Genomic DNA, 19,175 nt, shown 5'->3' with positions numbered 1-19,175 from the left:
GAACATACCCTCAAATAGGGACATGGTAGCACCCTTCTGTCCCCAGCTGGTGGCCTACTCCCCAGAATAGGCTCTTTTTTCTTTTTCTTTCTGTATTGAGGTGAAAGTCACATAACATGTAATTAACCACTTTTAAAGTAAACAATTCCACGGCATTTGGGACATTCACATGTCATACAACTTCCACCTCTATCTAGTTTCAAAACATTTTCATAGCCCCCAGATAAAACCCCAAACCCGACAGGAAATCATTCCCCATCCTTCCATCTCTCCAGCTGCTGGAAATTACCCATCTTCTCTCTGTCTTTGGGGAGTTGTCAACTCTGGACATTTCATACAAAAAAAACCCATGCAATATGTGCCTTTTTGTGTTCGTCTGTCTTCTTTCACCGAGCAAAACATTTTCAATGTTCATCCATGGTGTGAATCAGTACTTCCCACTGTGAGATTCAGGGCAAAAATGTAGTTTTTCTAACAAACATTCCCAACCTCCTCCAGGGTGTCCCCAGATCCTGATGCACCTTGGCAGCCAACCCCTACCTTGTCCTGAGCCATGGCCTGCTCTGCCCACAGCTCACCTCCACCTGACCATTCCTCAGCACAACTGATCTTGGCTCATTTTTCAGAAATAAGTTAACTTATTTGTTTATTTTATATAACATTTTAGACAATTTAAATTTTTTAGTTTTTAAAACAACTGTGCAGTCGAGTGCTGTACACACCTCTCATTCCAGCTATTCAGGAGACTGAGGCAGGAAGATTTCAAATATAAGGACCTCTCAGCAACTTAGCAAGACCCTGTCTCAAAATTAAAAAAAAAAAAGAAAAGAGCTGGGGATATAGCTCAGTGGTGGAGCATCCTTGGGTTTATCCCTAGTACCACTAAACAAATAAATAAATAAAATAAAGTCATATAAAAATTTAAAAAGGAAGACAGGCATGGTGGCACACTCACCAACTCACCAACTCACCAACTCACACACCTGAAATCCCTGTGAGTTGGAAGGCTGAGGCAGGAGGATCTTAAGTTTAAGGCCAGCCTCAAAAACTTAGCAAGGCCCTAAAAAACTTAGCAAGAACCTGTCTCAAAAAAAAAAAAAAAAAAAAAAAAAAAGAAAAGAAATAAAAAACTAAAAAGGACTGAGAATGTAGCTCAGTATACTTCCCTAGCATGCATGAAGCCTCGGGTGTGATCCCAGTATTGCAAAACCAAAACTGACCAACTTTCACACACAAAAAAAAGTGCAATAAGAATTATTATCCCCATTTCACGGGTGAGAATTAAGGTCCTAAGAAGCGCAGGATGATACAGAGCTGAAACAGGACTCTCAACTGAAATCCTCTGACTTTACGTCCTGAGTACTTTCTGGTTGGCAATCCAATCTGATCACAAGCAGCATAGCTGATATGAATAACTGATGTACTTACCTCCAGCTCTGAGAAGGCTTTTCATTAGGGAAAAGCAAGTTGGGGCGTAGCTCAGTGGTAGAGCCCTTGCTTCATATGCAGAAGGCCCTGGGTCCTGGGTTCCATCCTTAGCACTGGGAGGAAGGAAGGAAGGAAGGAAGGAAGGAAGGAAGGAAGGAAGGAAGGAAGGAAGGAAGGAAGGAAGGAAGGAGAGAGAGAGGGTGGTAGGGAGAGAGGGAGGGAGAGAGAGAGAGAGAGAGAGAGAGAGAGAGAGAGAGAGAGAGAGATAATGCCAATCAATTCTTACTGTGTCAAGTGGCATGAGATGAAGCTCTTTAGGCCAGGTGAGGAAGAGTTCTCAGGTGAGCAGGAAGGGCCCTCTGGAACTGTAGTTTGTAGTTTGGGGAAGGGAAGAGCCTGGCTCTTGGTGCTTAGAAGCTTAGGGTGGGAGATGAGCAGCCTGCTCCAGGGCAGTAGCCTCAGCCCCAGGATTCAAGGTCCTTTATGTCATCTGGTGCAGTCTCCCTTCAGTGCCTGATGCTCTTCCCAGTTCACGAATCCCATGGCCCTCTCTGCTTGAATACTCTCAGTGATGGGGAACTCACTGTTCCCCAGAGAACTCATCTCACTGAATGGCTTATGCTCCTGGGTTTAAAGATAAACCTCCCTGGTCTTTAGCTCTGTCTCCTTCGATGTGGTTTTGAATGCTTCTGCTCCTGGGATTTCAGTCCCCACTCCATCCTGACCACAGCTTGCGGGTGGTTCAGCTGCCACAGAGGAGAGCAACACGCCTCTGGACCTAAGTCTATAGGTCAGGTCAATGGCAAAGCCAGGGAAACCTCCCCAGGCTGCCCCCTGAATGACCTGGGACAGGGCCCAAGTGGGGACAAGAAAGGCAGAGGGAGGCGCCATGAAGCCAAGAGACAGGTTGGTGCACATGACTCGCCCCGAACCACTGTGGGGTCTTGAAGGGGAACAAGGATGAATGGAGGTAGCTGGGCAGGAAGCGCCTGAGACATGGCTCTGACAGTCCCCAGGCAGTGGGGGGCCAATGGCGACAAGCAGAAGCTTCGGGGGGCTCTGGGTGCAGGGCCAGGAGGAGCTCTGGGTTCCCTGGTGATCTCCAATAGCAGGTAAAGTGAGCATCCGGGGCATGGAGGGGACGTGGAAGGACACAGCACCTGCTGTCCTGGTGGTCCAATCCAGAATGGCCCCGGGGGGCCTGGTTGTTCCTGGCTCCCTGCCACTGCAGCCTGTCACATTGCTCCAGGAATAGTCTCAGGTTATTGTCAGGCCATCTGAGCCCACGGATTAATAAGTCAAGGCTGGAGGGCAGAGGCTCTGCTGTGGGTGAACACAGGGCAGACTCAGAGCTGGCAGAGGGTTCTCTGTGCCAGGCACCAGGCTGGGTGGGGCCACCTAGAGGTCCCCAGGGCACCATCCTGCCCTCTTAAAATCACCCTGCCCCTCCCCAGACATGCCTCTGGGGCCACCTCTCTGTCTCCATGGGCAGGACACAGGAAGCTGGTGGCCTTGTCTGCTTCAGGCCTCAAGCAGCACCAGGGCCTTCATAAATATAAAGGACCCTATGAACTCCATTGGGTAGAAAGAGAACATTTTCCCTTCTCTGTGACTTTAATTCTGACTCTGCTCCTGGAGCGACAGAAATTTAAGCTTTGTTATTTTCTGGGTCTTTTCTCCGGCTTTCTGGGGATGTCAGTCACCTAGCAGCACTGCGTTCAGGGGAGCCCCTTTTCTTAGGCTCTGCTCCACATGGATGGTGTCGGACATCTTGTCCCCTGCCATGTGGCTCTTCTGTGCCTGATTGGGGGCACTTGCTCTGCAAGGCTGTGGTCTCATCTAGACATGTCCCCATAGTCAGGCTCCTCTAGGTCATTCAACCCACCTCTTGGGGCTAACTGGGCCTCTTTCTGGAAACTTCCATACTCCTGCTCATCACTACCCCTCCGTTTCTCCATGGTCTGGGGAAGTATTGCTCCTTTTCTGTTTTCTCCCAAGCATTGAGACCACACCTGAATGCCTTTCATTCCTCCAGGGATGTTTGAAAACCTCCAGAAAAATGAGTTTCCTGCCCTCCTCTGAGACTTTGAACCAGTTATCAGAGGTGGAAGGAGGGAGAAAATGTGTCAGGACAATTAACAAGAACAGAGTTTAACAGGTCAGATAATATTCTATTACATACATGAATCATTCAGTTCTCACAAAAATCCTAGGGAATGTTGCTGAGCCATTTTATAGATGACAAAACTGAGGCTTATGGAGGTCAGCGGCATGACCAAGTCCAAGGTAGGCTTGGGTCCTGAGCCCATTCTGTTTCGCTGTGACACCTGTTCTGACCCAGGACCCCCATGCTGTCCTCTCGGGCTGTGGGACTCACCCAGACCCCCTGCCCAGGGTGTTTGTGATCTGGCATTGCTTACCCCTGCATCTCCACTGAAGCTTCTGGGGTGTTCTATCCCACCTCCTGCAGCCAGGCTGTAGTAGGGACAGCGGCTAAGCTCTGTTAGCTGCAGCCTGGGCTTTCTAGAGGCAGTGACCCCTCCTCAGGGTTCAGTAGCTGTAGCACTGTACACAGTCCCTTTTCCCATTGAGTGGTGAGTTTTGCTGCTCTGGATCTAGAGCTGCCCAGGATCCGACAACAACCCCACTCCTGAGTTGTGTCCCTTCCCTGCCGGTAGCTCCCCAGGGAAGGTCAAGTCCAGGACAGGATGTCCACCACCAGGCATGGAGTACCCTCCTTTCCTCCCATTCCTGCCCATCCTGGGGAAGGGGACATCTGGGAGTGGGTTTTGAGACACGCCGCTCACATCCTGGGAGCCGTGCAAGGGGGTCCCTGCCAGTAGCAGCCACGTGTCATTTGTACTTTGACTTCCTTAATATTTTCCCCTTTAAAAATGGGCTTTAAAAAACTTTAGATATACCTTAAACAATAAGTAGTCATAAAATCAGATGTGATATGCTAGCTTTATTATGTTTCTAACACATTAAATTATCTTTTGATAATGTTGTAACTGTTAAAATAAAAAATATTCAACCATGAACCATCCAAAAGCCCAGGTCACCTATGGGGATGTGCGCTTTGCATGCTGGGAGTCTGTGCAGAGGCTGGGAGAGAGTGGGACCATGTCGTGGGTGCTCAGAAAACCAGCAGTGCCATGTGGGGTTGGCAGCCAGGTCTGTTGCCACCAAAGGGCAACCTGGCATCAGGGGGTGTGTCCTCAGTCCCTCACCGGGATGGGGAGACACGAAGGTTGGGTGGGATCCTACTTCTGCCAGTACCATCTCAGTCACTCTGCACCTGTCACTTTCCCTCTTGTTCTTCCTCTCTACTAGTGACCCGACCTGACCCTGAACTACTGTGACATTCAGCTGCTGATGTGTCTGGAACAATGTCTGATGTGTGTCTGGAACAAGGTCTGGCATGGCCCTGCCCTGCTCTAGCCCCAGTGTCTTTTCTCTACATGTGGCTGACCTGGAGGGCACAGCAGTGAGCTAGCCTGTAGGGTCCCCACTTCCTGGGAGGAGTCAGTTCCCCTTGCACAGGGCACTCCTGCCCTGCCCTCTGCCAGCACCAGGCTGGGTGTCCCTGTGGGCCCTGCCTGACGTGACCCAGCTCAGGAAGGCTCTCAGACATCCTGGCACTCTGTGCCTCTGGCTGGCCCGCTGGGCATGGGTTATCAGTTGCATGGACTGAAGGCGTCTGCCAGCATCCTGGTGGCCAGCCAGGTGGCTCCAGCCAGCTCTGAGTCCCTCCCTTCCCAAGTGACATAATAGGCTTCTGCATTGATCCATGCTCTGGAAGTGCCCACCTGCTTCCAGTGCAGGAAAAGCCACCCCAGCAGGCAGGGAGGTTGTACTGTCAACAGGGTCCTGTAGCCACTGGGAGATTTCTGCCTGAAGAAAGAGGACAAAGGGATCTCTTAGCCTCCTGGGACTCCAGATGCTCAGAGTGCAGAGAGGAAGTACGTTATTTAGAAAGGACCCTGCCAGGACCAAGTTGCCATCCCAAAGGCATCTGGGAAGCCTACAGTCACCCAGAGTCGGCTGAGTTCTGGGGACCGTGCTCCTGCCCGAGAGCAGCATCCACAGTTGGCAGCTGGGTGACCCACCTGGGTGCTGTGGGGAAGGTCCAAAATAGACACTCGGGGCCCTCCTCTTGCCGGGCTCACTGTGAGATCCAGGGCAAAGATTCAGGAGTATCCCAGGGCTTTTCATTTCCTGGGTTCCTTGAAGGACAGACACCTGCTTCTTGGCCCCATAGATGCTTTCACAGGCTGGTGGGGGCCCTATCCAAACCCTCTCTATATCTCAGGGTCTCCCTCCTCCACACCCTACCATCCTTGCCCTGGGTTACAGCCTTCCCTTGTTCCCCACCATTCCTGCCTCTAAAACCCCCTTTCAGGATCCTGACTCAGGTCCCGGCTCCCCTGTGGGCTCGCCCACCTTCTTCCTCCCTCTGGGGGCTGGTGCCATGGCCAGGGCCGAAACCCAAAGTACCTGCCTTAGCTTCCCACCTCCCCGTCAGTCTGTTCTCCCCTCTGTGAGCCCAGCCCCTCCTGACCTGGCCTGCCCCTTGGCGCCTCTCTCCAGCTCCCTGAGCCTGGCTGGGTTAGTCAGTGCCACCTGGTGACAGATCAGGTGGGTGAAGGCTGGGACGTGGCACCAAGCAGCAGAACAGGCAGAGAGACACAGCCCCTGCATGTCCTGGTTGTGTGACTCTGGGAAGTCACTCCCCCTCAGTCTTCTTCATGTGTAAAATGTGGGTTGTAAAAAGGCATCTGGGAAGCCTACAGTCATCCAGAGTCGGCTGAGTTCTGGGGACCGTGCTCCTGTGATTAACAGGAGCCTCCAGCCCCTCTGATCAACCACCAAACCAGAGCTGGCAGGCAGAGGATCAGAAGGCCAGGACTGGACATGGAATTAACTCAAGTGGACGTCAAGACAAGAGGGACATTGAGGGAGTCCAGGATCTGGCACTGGTCTATTTATTTGTTCATTAGCCACCGATGTTGAGTTCCTTCACTGTGCTAGGCCCACAAGGGTATGGGGGCTCCAGCAGTGGGCAGGCATACAGGTTTCTGCCTGTATGTGGCAGGGGAGGCCACTGAACCCAGTTGCTGCAGATTGGAGGTGACCTCCTGTGACCTCCTTAGGGTCTCATGTCTTATTCTCCTGGGAGCCAGGGGTAGGTCTGGGTCCTTGGCTCTGGGGAGGAGGGTAATGCATTGTGAACTCTCCAAGCAAGGTCCGAAGGCCACACCGTGCAGCCACTCTGGGAAGCTCTGGAGATACAGATTTCTGGGTGTAGCCTGTGAATGGCCACATTAGGATCTCTCCAGGTGAGACCCAGAAATCAATGCATGGGATGGGCTCCCAGCTGATCCTTTTTCTTCTCTTTTTTTTAAAAATTTACCATCTTTTTTTTTTTTAGTTGTAGGTTGACACAATACCTTTATTTTATTTATGTGGTGCTGAGGATCGAACCCTGTGCCTCACGTGCGCTAGGCAAGTGTTCTACCACTGAGCCCCAACCCCTAATTTACCATATTTTTTACTATATTTATTTTTTAATTGTAGTTGGACATAATATCTTTATTTTACATTTATGTGGTGCTGAGGATCGAACCCAGTACCTCACACATACTAGGTGAGCACTCTACCACTGAGCCCTAACCCCAGCTCCTAATTTACCATATTTTTAAAAATATCTTTTTTACTTATAGATGAACACAATACCTTTATTTTATTGACCTATTTATTTTTATGTGGTGCTTATGAGGATTGAACCCAGCGTGCCAGGCAAGTGCTCTACCACTGAGCCACACTCCCAGCCCTCTGATGGGCCCTGAGGGTCAGAACCTCTGCAGTGGGGTGGGTCATCAGGAAGACTTCACTTAGAAGGGATGAAGGTGTCACAGAAGAGGTTTTTGGTTCTTTGAATCTGGTTGGATTTATGCCAAAAAAATAGACCATGGCTCTTTTGAAAAGCTGGGAATTTGCCCTCTAGTTAATCCCAAGACGCACACACACTGTATGCCTCTCCCATTCCCCAGAGCTCAGGCTGCAGTTCAGAAGGCCCAGCCTCCCTCCAGATGCCAGGGTGGGAAAGGAGTGGGCCTGGGGAAGACATGAGGCAGTGGCTGCTGTTCACCCTCTACTCTGTGTGGGCTCCACAAGTGACCTTTGAACTCATCCTCCTGACAAGCTCAGGGGAGACACATTTGTTCCCCCAGAAGAGAGGAAGGGCGGGGCCAGGATAGCACGTGTGGGTGGCTGGGATTGGGACTCAGGTCCACCTGGGTCTTTCTGAATGGCCTTGGTGTAGTGGGTCTGCACTACGCTCCCCAAGTGGGACGAGGGGTGACTGCTGTTCCCCTCATGGCTGTCCACCTAGCCTGTTTCCAGACCCCCTGAACCTGCCCCAGTGATAGCCTCACACCTGGTATGGGTCACCAAAGCTTGTACAAGGAGTAACTTTTCACTTTGGCATTAACTTCAGGAGAATTAATAGATGATTATGTGAAATGATGATTCGTAGAAGAGTATAGTCATAACTCACCTATTAAATGAATACCTGCCCAGCATTTTATTTGACTAGTGAGGGAATCGGTAAGATATGAACTCTGGTTGGTCAGCCTGTTCACAGGAGAATTCAAAGTACCTCACATATAAGGCAGAATGGTAAAATGAATTTATAAGTGGGTGCAAACTGGGCTGAATACAAGGAAGAGTGAAATAAATTGTATTTCAGCCAGACATAGTCATGTGTGTCTATGAATGAGAATCATTTGCAATGTTATCAATCACTTATAACGTATAGATTTGTAAAATAGTCCAAAAACAATCAAATCAGATAACCCATAGATTCAGATAACCCAGAAGGTTGTGCTTAAACAAGGCCTCTAGTTCTGTCTTCTTTTTGACTCATTTCAAAGTCTCTCAGTTACCAGAAGCGACCACAAATCTGGATGTAAACCCCTAGCAGCCAAATGAAAGAGGAAATCCACTTCAAGATTCAGTGTCTCTAAGGATAGTAAGTTTATAAGAAATTCAGTTTTTCACTGTATTGACACCAGGTCTTCCTTCAAGAATGGGCCCCCTAAAGGGAACACAGTGAGGTAGAAAGCAACATCCTCAAAAACCCTCAAGCATACTGGTGACTCTTGCGTAGCTTCAAGGTAGTGCTTCTCAAAGTCAGTCCCAGCCCAGGAACATTAGCATCAACTGGGGACTTGTTAGAAATGCACATCCTCAGGCCCACCCCTGCCCACTGAGCATTCTGTATTTTAACAAGCCCTCCAGGTAATTCTGATGCAAGATGAAGTTTGAGAATCAAGGAACAAGTGTTTTCGACCTTATCACATCAGAAGTACCTGGGTAGCTTTAACATGATACCATGCCTGGGCCCCACCCAGACCAACTCTATTGGAATCCTGGAGGTGGGGCCTGGTTAGGTATATTTTTGAGGCTCCTCAGGTGGTTGTACTGTGCAGCCAGGAGAGAGGCCCATTGCTGCAGTCATTTAACCCAAGCTGAGGCCACCTTCTGTTGCAGAGAAATCCAGACCCACTTAGGTAAGGCCTATCTGAGACCCTGTAACATCTTCCTTCCTTGTGTCTTCAGCCCTGAGCACTTACCATGCACATGGCAGAGTCCAAGGCTGTGAAGGTGAAAAGGTGCATTTATTAGACACCACTGGTTCCTGACACAAGGAGCCAGTACCTAATGAGAACTTTTCATAGGAGTCTAATGAGGACTCCAGTCAGGCCAGGGGGGCAGGGATGGTGACAGGGTGGAAGGGGGGCAGTCCCTGGCCCATATTCCATCCCAGTCTGATACCTTGACTCTTCTCCACAGGCTGTGAGGGGCTGTGGGACAACATGAGCTGCTGGCCCTCCTCTGCACCAGGACACACCGTGGAAGTGGAGTGCCCCAGGTTCCTCCAGATGCTCACGAGCAGAAACGGTGACCACTCAGCCAAGGGGCCTGGCTGGAAGGCTGTGTGTGGGGTGACCTCAGCTGAGAGGCAGGAGACCCAAAGCCTTCTTGGGGGACAAGTAGTGGTGAAATCGTGGGATGCTTGTTGGGGACTGGAAGACTTGTTTGGGGGTCAGGGTGGGCTCAATTCTCAGAGTCCCAAGAAAGTGGGTGGGAAACAATGTCCAGGGGGAAGGTGAATGCTGGGCTTGCTTCTCTGCCCCATGCCTCTCATTTAGGGATCCCTTCCCTCCTTCCATGTTGTGTCCCCCTAACCAGCAGCGTCCTTGCTCCAGGCCCCCAGGTCAAGGACCCCACTCTTGACAGTGCCAGGTTTCCCAAATGTGTGGCCTTCCAGAGTGCTCACGTCCTCTGCCCCTTCTGCCAGGCCCTGTGGGTAAGCCAGGGCTTCCCTGGGAGCCCTGCCCTCCCGGAGACCTTTTCCCGAGGACAGCTACAGGGTACAAGGATTTTCTTAATTGACTAACTTTGGTTTAATGTGGACCCGTACCAGGCATTTTATGTACGTGGGCAATGACTACAAAACCCCTGCAAGCCATGTCCCTTTTCTCTACACCCAGTAAATCATTTGACCCAAGGAAAGAGCAATGACCATATTAACAGTGTCTAAGAGAGGTTTGTCAGTTTGCCTTAAAGTTCACAGCAACAGATGGAGAAACTAAGACTCAAACTTGACCTTTGACTTCTGGTGCTCTGACCTTGAAGTCATGGTTGGTCTCTCCTCTCATGGTTTGTGTGATCCTGGGAGGAGGACAGGGTCCTTGCCTTTGACTCCTTACCTCATCATTGAGGTCTTGCCCTTCTCCCTCATCCGGGCAGAGCAAGAAAAGTCACCTGACAAGGTTCTTAACAAGGACAAACCAAAGAACAGGTCATTTAACACCAAAACCCACCAAACTTCCAAAGTCAGGAAGGAAAGAATGTTCAGAGAGACTATGTTCGACAGCTTTTCATCGCTGTGATGAACACCTGAGAAAATCCACTTGAAGGAAGAAAGATTTGTTGTGTATCACAGTTTTGGAGATTTCGGTCCATGGTTGGTCAGCCTGTTACTCTAGTAAGGCAGAACATCATGACTGAGAGCATGTGGTAGAGGAAAAATTGCTCACCTCATGGCAGCTGGTAAGCAAAGAGAGAAAGGAAGAGACTTGCATACCAATCCCTTCAAGGGCACACCCAATGACCTAACTTCCAAAAGTTAGGCCCCAACTCCTAAAGGCTCCACCCCTTCCCCATAGCATCAAGCTGAAAATTAAGTCTTTAGTATACAGGCCTTTAAGGAATGGCCCAGATCCAAACTGTAGCAGAGATAGACTGTGGGGCCCCAGAGATGAGTGTAGATTCTTCTCATTGTAATTCTCTAGCACGTAAGTACTCAAGTATGCATGCAAGTGGGGACACACACACACACACACACACAGATTTCGGAAACATGCTACTGAGGCTCACTGTCCCTCTGCCCCACTGAAAACCCTACAATACGGATATGGAAGGGGACCAGGTGGCTTGAACCCCACTCTTCCATCCCTGATTTAGTAACAAGAGCTGCTGATCAGACAAATCCCCCAAATCTTAAAGCCTTCATACAATGTTTGTCCATATTACGTCACAGATGTCCCTGATTAGCAGGTGACTCTCCTCCCGATGGCGATGCTAGATCTTACACCTTACCACCCCTTAAGGCTTCCACTTGCAACTCCAGGGTGGCTGGCCAGGAGAAAGGACCCAAAGAGTCACCTAGGGAGTTTGAAGGCCTGGCCTGAGAGAGACACCACTCTGCCTGCATTCTCTTAGCCCAAACTCAGTTATATGGCAACACCTAACCGAAGGGGACGTGGGTTTGTGCAGTCCAGCCCTGTGCCAGTCAGCTGCATGGCCCAAGTAGCTCATTGTCATCGAGCCTCAATTTCCATATCTCCAAAGTGGGAGCAATAAATAATGCCTGCCTATGAGGCTGGACTTGGAAATAAATTTTGGATATCTTTTTCTCTTTTCCACCTTCTATCACTCCTTGTTCTTCTCCCCTCCACAAATTTTCCCCTCCCCCGGCCCCTACCCCTTCTCCTGGCATGACCCTTCCATGTCTGTCCTAGGGTCTGTGAAGCTCAGGAAGCGGGACACCAACACAGCCATGGTTGGCCTAGAAAACTATGATGGTCAGGTGCAAGATCAGGACCAGACCCTCCTGGTCTCTGACTCCCAGACAGTGCTCCATCAATGGCTGATTAGGATTTTCTCCTGTTGAGAAGATTTAAAGCTCTTCTCCTCCCCAGCCCTCCCAGAGCCACAGTGCCTCCACCTCCTGTTCCCCTCCCTCCTGTCCTTCTGCAGAGGGGCCAGGCAAAACCAGTGCCCACTACAACTGGGATGAAGGGGTGCCAGCCCTATTACATCACTCCCCAGTTACTCCCTCCTCATTAACCAGAATTCCCTTGACCCCACTTGAGGCTCCCTACCCTCGAATTACTCACCACGCATTGGGGACTCCCCCAGGGACTCAATTCCCTGTCTGCATGCTTTAAGGATGGAAGCTGCTTTAAGGATGGAGTTAGGCATAGGGATGCCTAACACAGCTGCAGTTTCACCTTGCCACCACATGGTGCCGCTGTGGGCTGCAGATCCACACTAGGTCCTGACTACTGGATGCTTGGTTCAGGCCCTGGGGTGGTGGGGAGGACCATCCCACTCAGTCCTGCCTCCGGCTTTGGGGTGTCAGCTGGTCCACAAACACAGATCAGGACCCTCAGCTAGTCACCCAGAACCTTCCCTCCCCAAGAGGTCTGCCTTTGCCTTTGATTGGACTCCTGCTTCCTTATCAGGAAGAAAATCTCCCCCTAGTGGTGTCCCCAACCCCAATTCCGACTCCTGTGGGAGAGCCCAGTGATGACAAGGTGTTCTGGACCCTTCTTTTTGAACAAAGAAAAATAAATACCAGAGTTAATTCATAAATTTACTCTTCCCAGGGTACCCACCACATGGGCCTGACAGGTTGGGTGTCCTTGTGACTCGAGAAACTGTAGCTGCCTTCTGCCCCAGAGAGTTCTCATGCCAGGCCTCAATGTTCCCTCTAGGATGCATTTCAAAGGGCGCCTTCTTCCAGCATTGCTTTTTCAAAAAACGCATTCTGGGTGGAGTCAGGCCTGGCCCTTCTTTCCTTCCTGCTTAGTGGGAGGCAGCAGCAGTCCCCAACCTCATTAGGGGCCAGGAGGCTTGGACGACAGCATTGGACTGATTCTTCCCCTAATGCATGTGAATATGCTTTCAGGGGTGCCCTGAGGTGTACGCTGGCTTGTACCTGGCTAAGGACCCCTTAGTTGTTAGGAATTAAACTGGGGTGGCAGGGGAGTACATGGGATTATGGGGGCCCCAGGGAGTCCCAATGCTATGTTTGCAGCCTTGCAGGTGGCTCTATCAGCAGGGGACTTTACCTTGTCAGCAATTCTTGGCCCTGGCCTGGGTCACATGCAGATCTCTTGGGAATCCTGCTGGGTCATCGAGGAGAGGGCCCTAAACACCAGGTCAGGTGCAGTGGGCTGAGTCCACAGTCAGCCTGAGGCAGGTGCTACCTTTGGATCTGAGGTCTGGGTGTTTGTTGCCATTCAACCATGCCAAATTGGACCACCATTCTTTCCCATTGCCTCCCCTGAGTTCCAAGTCCCCGTGGCCTGTCCACTCCTGCCTTATTTGGAAAGGCTGAAAGGAGAGGAAGTGGGGCTGCAAGGCCTGCTCTGTGCTGGCAGCAGCCTAGCCCCGCTCCATGTGCCAGTGTTGGTCCTGCTTGCTTTTGCACAAAGGGTGATTTTCCTACCCGGCACAGAGAAGTGGTGCAGGTGAGGTCACACAGCAGCCCTGGGTTTCAAACTCAAGTCTGGCTGCCTCTAGAGACCTAGGCTCCAGGCCTCCCTGACCCTTCATAGGCTGGGCATGTCTGGAGCCCAAAGGACAGAATCTCCTGGGGCTAGAAGCCACAACTGGGACCAGAAAGAAAGGGCCAGACAGGAAGGCAGCATAGTGATAAGGTTCACCCCGTCTGGGCACCATGGCCTTGGTTTTATGGTCTGCAAAACAGACAACCCTTGCCTTCCTGGGGTCTGTGAGGATCGGATCAGAATCCATACAGAAAGTATATAGCACAGTGGCTGGTTCTAGAAAGCTCAGCCACATTTCTCTAGCTCAGTGGAAGCTGTTTGGTCCCAAACTCTGTGAGTGGTGGCCCAGCCTCATGGAAGAGGAGTATCCCAGGCTCAGCCAGTGTTGTTAAGGGGCCCCTGGACAGGGTTCTCCCCTCAGTACCTAGTGATCATTGTCCTCACCTCATGATGTCTCCCACTCACCAGAGCTGGAGATCCAGATCTTGGTAGCCCAGAGTATAGAAAGCAGCTGGACCTCAGTCCAAGGTGGGCACCTCCTCCTAGGGCCTTCTAGCTGGCATCTCCCTTCCATTATGGGAAGGGCTCCATGAAGGTCCTTCAACTCCATTCATGTGTCTTTCTCTCTAGCCAGCCAGAGTCTGGTGCACAAGGGCCCTGGGCCTACCTCAGGGCAGCCCAGAAACCATGGACTACCTGGTGAGAGGGGTCAGCCTGCAGCCTTGCCTGGGTGTACGGGGCAAACAGAACTTCAGTTGTCTCCACAGGTAGCCTTGTTGTGTTGGCTAAAGGACTAATAACTCCAGCCTTCTGTGAGAAGTGGCTGTCTGGAAAGGTGTATCTCAGTGGCACTCTGGTGGCTTTCAAATGGCCCGGTGAGCAGGGCATGAAGTGAGATATGAAATGGAACTTTCTTGGAGCAAGGTTTGTAACAACAGTAGACTGAGTAAAGATCATTGTTAGAGTGGCCAGATCCTTGCCACCTCCCCTAGTTGTTCTAGGGGACCTTCCTGTTATGTGTCGGCAGGACTTGGTGTCAGGCAAAGCACCAGGCAGGAGTCAAGAAGGGCACTAGCACGTGGTGCGTGGTGAAGAGAACGGCCCTGGAGCCAGGAGCCCCAGAGTTCCAGCCCCCTTTCCCCATTTACTAGGGTGTGATCGTTGCAATTATTGAAGCCCCATGTGCCTCAGGTTCCCCAGCTATAAAATGGTTGTAGCATTTACATTCACTATAGATTTCAGTATAAAAATAACATTGCCAGCACCCACTGCTTACCTGCTGGACAATTGGCACCCACAGGTTCCCTGTTCCGAAACTGCACACCAGACGGCTGGTCAGAAACCTTCCCCAGGCCTGACCTGGCCTGCGGGGTTAATGTGAACGACTCTTCCAATGAGAGGCGGGTAAGCCGGTCAACCTCCACCCCAAGGGGGTCCTGGGAGGTGGGGAGGCCTGAGAGGAGACAGGGGATACCAGTGTGGGCCAGAGGTCAGGACCTGGGGCCACACTCAATCCCCCCCCCCCACTTCTCTGCTCAGCTGAGCTTCCAGGAGCTGTGTTACAACCTCAGTCTATCAACCTAGAGGTGAAGGTCAGGAAGACCCTAGGCACTGTGAACATTGCCATATACCACCATGAGACTGGGGTGGTTTATTTATAAAACCAAAAGAGAAGCCACGTGGTGGCTAAATGCTCAGAGCCAGGATGGTGAGTCCGAATCCTGACCTTGAACTTGGTGTCTCTGGGGAGGAATTAATCGCTCTATGTCCCAGTTTCTTCGTCTGGGAAATCTGGCTATTGATAGTTCGACTGTACAGGCTTGTCAAGAGAAACTAAATGAGTCAGTACAAGGATGTGCGAGATGCCTGCCTGGCCCCATAGTAAGTGCTCAATAAGTGTTGGCTCTCAAGGGAGTCTCTTGGATCTGGTGCAGAGCAGTTTTAGGCTGAGGGGAAACTCCTGTGAGCTGAACTTCTTTGGGTACCCTCTGAGACTTCCTCAGACGGTCACTGACAGGGTGCAGCCCAGGCTCAGCTCCCTTCCCAGGACAGCCCAGACCCTCAAAGCTCACATATCCTGAGCCATCTTGCCCACCACTTGGCCTTTGCTCACTGGGACCCCTTGCATAGACAGCACTTCCCTTCTCTCTTTTCCTGATTTTTTCACATCCTTCAAGATTCCACCCACTGTAGCCCATTCTGGAAAGTCTCCCTCACCCACACCAAAGAAGACCCCCTTCTGTGCTCTGAGCTGGCCTCTGTTACCTACCATGCTATGGTAAAATGGTCATCATGTGCCATCTTTCTCCATCCCTCTCACTGAAAGGTGGACATCCATTCACACAAACATTTACTGGGTACCTCCTAGGGTCCAGGCCTGGGTCTGGATCTGGGGGTCCTGCAGTGACAAATTAGAAAGTCTTATTTATTCCCAGGCTATCATGGTGTCTAGAGGCTTCATGGTGCCAGATAAATGTTTGTTATGCTTGAGGTTAAGCGTGAGAATCTGGGTCCCCAGCATTCCTCCACCCTACAAAAAAAAAAAAAAAAAGCTTGTTGTTCTGAATGTCTATCATGCACCAGCTGCTTGACGTATAATTACATTACAGCCTCAAAATAGCCCTGCAAGCTCATGGGGGAAAGGAGGAAGTTGGGCAGCAGACCACACTGGCTTCTGACTTCTTTCTCAGATTCCCGTCTCCAGTCAATCCATCTTGTTCTACTTGCAGGAATGGGTGGAGGATGGAGTTTCTTCCCTTCTGGGGCTTATCCAATTGGAGACAATAGGAGTGTGGAGTGACTCATGGGCACACAGGATCATGGGGCGCTGGGCAGTGGGTTCTTCTGCAAAGGACTATTTCCATCATTTATTCATGTGTAGAAAGGGAGGTTATATGTATCAAGTTTATAAAGTCATCAAACGAAGAAGGAACATTCTCACAATGGGTGGCAGGATGGAGGGTCAAAGGATGCTTTGGGAAACAGTTATCAAATTTCCATCTGATTTATTAAGAAAGTGAAGCTCACATATCAGGGAAGGCAGAGAATGGGCTCCGGCCCCCCCAACGCCACACCCTGCAAACACTCCCCACCCCCTGGAGCCTGTCTTCACATCTCATGACCCAAAATGGGTTAGGCCCGCCCCACTCTGAACCAATCTTTAGTAGAGGTATTCATGATTGATGTAGGTGGAATTTCCCAAACTTTTTGGCCTTAGGATTTCTTTACACCCTTAAGAATTACTGAAAATCCCATGGAACTGTAGTTTTTGTGATTTGTTTTATGTTTATGTTTTCTTTTGTGGGGGCTGGGGAATAATGGGGATTGAACTCAGGGACACTCCACCACTGAGGTACATCCCCAGTCCTATTTTTGTTTTATTTAGAGATAGGATCTCACTGAATTGCATAGCACCTTGCCATTGCTGAGGCTGGCTTTGAACTCGTGATCCTCCTGCCTCAGCCTCCCAAGTCTCTAGGATTATAGGCGTGTGCCACCATGCCCAGCAATTTTGGGGATTTATATCTATCAAGTAACACAACTGTTACTGTTGGCTTAGACTAGTCAACTGGAAAGAATAGAACCTGGAGCCTTTACCACAATGTTTATGGCAGAGTTGAAACTATAAAATCCCAAACCAAGGGACTGAAACTTCACAGAGGCAAATGCACAATTATGGACTCAACTCAGAAAGTTAATTATTCAAGAATGGTGGAAAGGAGACCTAGGTTGACTTCAGCTCATGCTACAAAAATAGAACAATTAAAATTAAAAAAAAAAAACAAAAAACAGAGCCTGGTGGCACATGCATATAATTCCAGTGACCCAGGTGACCCAGCAGGCCTCAGGAGGATCTCAAGTTTGAGGCCAGCCTCATCCATTTAGTGAGACCCTGTCTCCAAAACAAGAAGCCAAAATGAAAAGAGACCAAAACAAAACAAAACAAACAAACAAATAAACAAAAAAAATCCCTAAGACAGGAAGGGTTTCCAGACATGACCCTCAATGCTGGTCCACAAACTTGTATGAACTTTGAGCTTTACTCTGAGATTTGAAGTATCCTTTTTTTCCTAATCATTATTGTTAAAATGTCTTTTTCTTTTGTCAACTGATGGTGAAGACACAGCTTACTTGGTCTTCTTGCAACATCCTTCCTTGGCCCACACCACTATTTATTGACGAAAGCCCACAGTGGACCCGGATTGACAGAGAGACAAGGCATGTCTTGTCTGCCTCAAGCAGGGACCTCCAGTGTTTTTGCTAATTCAGTTTGATGGGAACATGGCCAAGACCATTTGCACAAGTCTACTTTTGCAAGGACAGAGTTGAGAGGTTGCAAAAGCGACTGTATGGCACCAAAAGCCTAAAATATTTACTCTCTGTCCCTTTATACGTAACTTTTGCTGGAGCTGATCTAGAGGGTACAGCAAGAAGGTGGCCCAGACAGGCTGCACAGCAAAGAGACAGGCAACTGGACCCCAAAGAGGCAGCAGGGGGTTTCTGAACTCCAGGTCTTCGGCATCTGTGCTTAATTGCAGATGTTAAGAGCCAAGGAGCCGAGGGTCACATCAGGACTCCAGGGAGCTGGGTTGTTTCTGGCTGAGACCTGGCAGGTCAAGGAAGGCTTGAGAGCTGGGCTAGAGATCACCTGGCAGACCATGACTGCAGCCACAGGACAGTGCAGAATATTCTGCCTCAACACTCTCATGGCTCACCCTGAGCCTCCTTAGGCTCCCACGGGTTGGTCCAAGCATCCCTGGGAGTGAGGCTTATGTGCTCAGCTGCAGAGCTTATCCTGTATGCAGCAAGATTCCTGATTGACATGTTGTCCCCAGTTTGACATTTCATGGGTCCCAAATTCTAGGAAACACTGATCTAAGGCACCTCACTGCCCATCAGGGCTCTTTGCTTCATCCGTGAGAGGTGACTCCTGGCTGCTGGGAGAGCAGTTAGGTCAGGAGGGAAGCCCAGTGTCATTTTAGCAGCCGTCCTATCCAAGGTCACCTCTTGTTGTCAAAAAATGTGTGGTTACTCTGAGTCAAAAGCTACTTATTTTCTGGTAACTTCTTCCCTCTGGAGACTACATGTGAAATCTTGCCTTCTACACATCAATCATTCTGATATTTTCTCCCCTAAGTTGTTTTTTCCTCCCTGCTGGTATAACTTACCCAAATGTTTTCATACCTTCGGAAATGCTCCAGTTTATTAATGTGCCTCTTAAAATAACATCCCCGACCTGGACATGACACTCCAAGCATTCCAGCGCAACCAGCTGCTCTCAACACTCCATCAATGTAACTGAGAATAGGCCTAATTTTTTTAGCAGCTACCTCATACCTCAGACTTCCTACCATTTCATGCCGCTGACTCATTTTGAAGGGTAGATGATAGAGTGGAGTGGGGGAAAAAATACCATATACTGAGAGTCTTCTAAATGCCAGACATTGTCTGGATATTATATCCTGATACCTTATTTACCTCATCATTATTCCAACAAGCCTGCAACATAGATATGATTATCCTCATTTGGCAGATGAAGAATCTGAGGCTCAGGGAAGTTGATTAATTTCCCCTAGGTCACACAGCTGGTGAGTAACAGTCCTGGGCTTAGAACACTTGTCTCCTGCCTCTGAAGCCTGTGTTCTTTCTCTACAGTACCCTGTGTGACATCATAGAGATTGGGCCATTATTATTATTATTATTTGTGTGTGGGGGGGGGCGGGGGTGTTGCTGGAAACTGAATCCAGGGCCTTGTCCACGCAAAGCAAGCACTCTACTAATTGAGCTATATCCCCAGCCCCAAGTGTGGGCCTTTCTATGAACAGCTATCAGCCAAGTTTCCCCAATCCAAGTCTTGTGACTTCTTAAGAAATTAATTAG

General features: G+C 49.9%; 1 protein-coding gene across 1 annotated transcript in view; it reads left to right on the top strand.

The window, feature by feature from the left end:
* Window positions 1-19,175, top strand: part of SCTR (secretin receptor) — a gene marked incomplete at its 5' end in the record, with an annotated part of 64,682 nt that overhangs the window by 22,254 nt on the left and 23,253 nt on the right. Inside the window, 2 exons of the mRNA XM_081260861.1 lie at window positions 9,286-9,393; window positions 14,596-14,699. Coding sequence (XP_081116987.1) covers window positions 9,286-9,393; window positions 14,596-14,699 — 212 coding nt within the window. The remainder of the gene's footprint in view (window positions 1-9,285; window positions 9,394-14,595; window positions 14,700-19,175) is intronic.

Source organism: Spermophilus citellus, assembly GCF_964194105.1.
Source record: "Spermophilus citellus genome assembly, chromosome: 11".
NCBI classification, from domain to species: Eukaryota; Metazoa; Chordata; class Mammalia; order Rodentia; family Sciuridae; genus Spermophilus; species Spermophilus citellus.
Note: the sequence above shows the minus strand (reverse complement) of the source record. Positions and strands in the feature narration are given on the sequence as shown.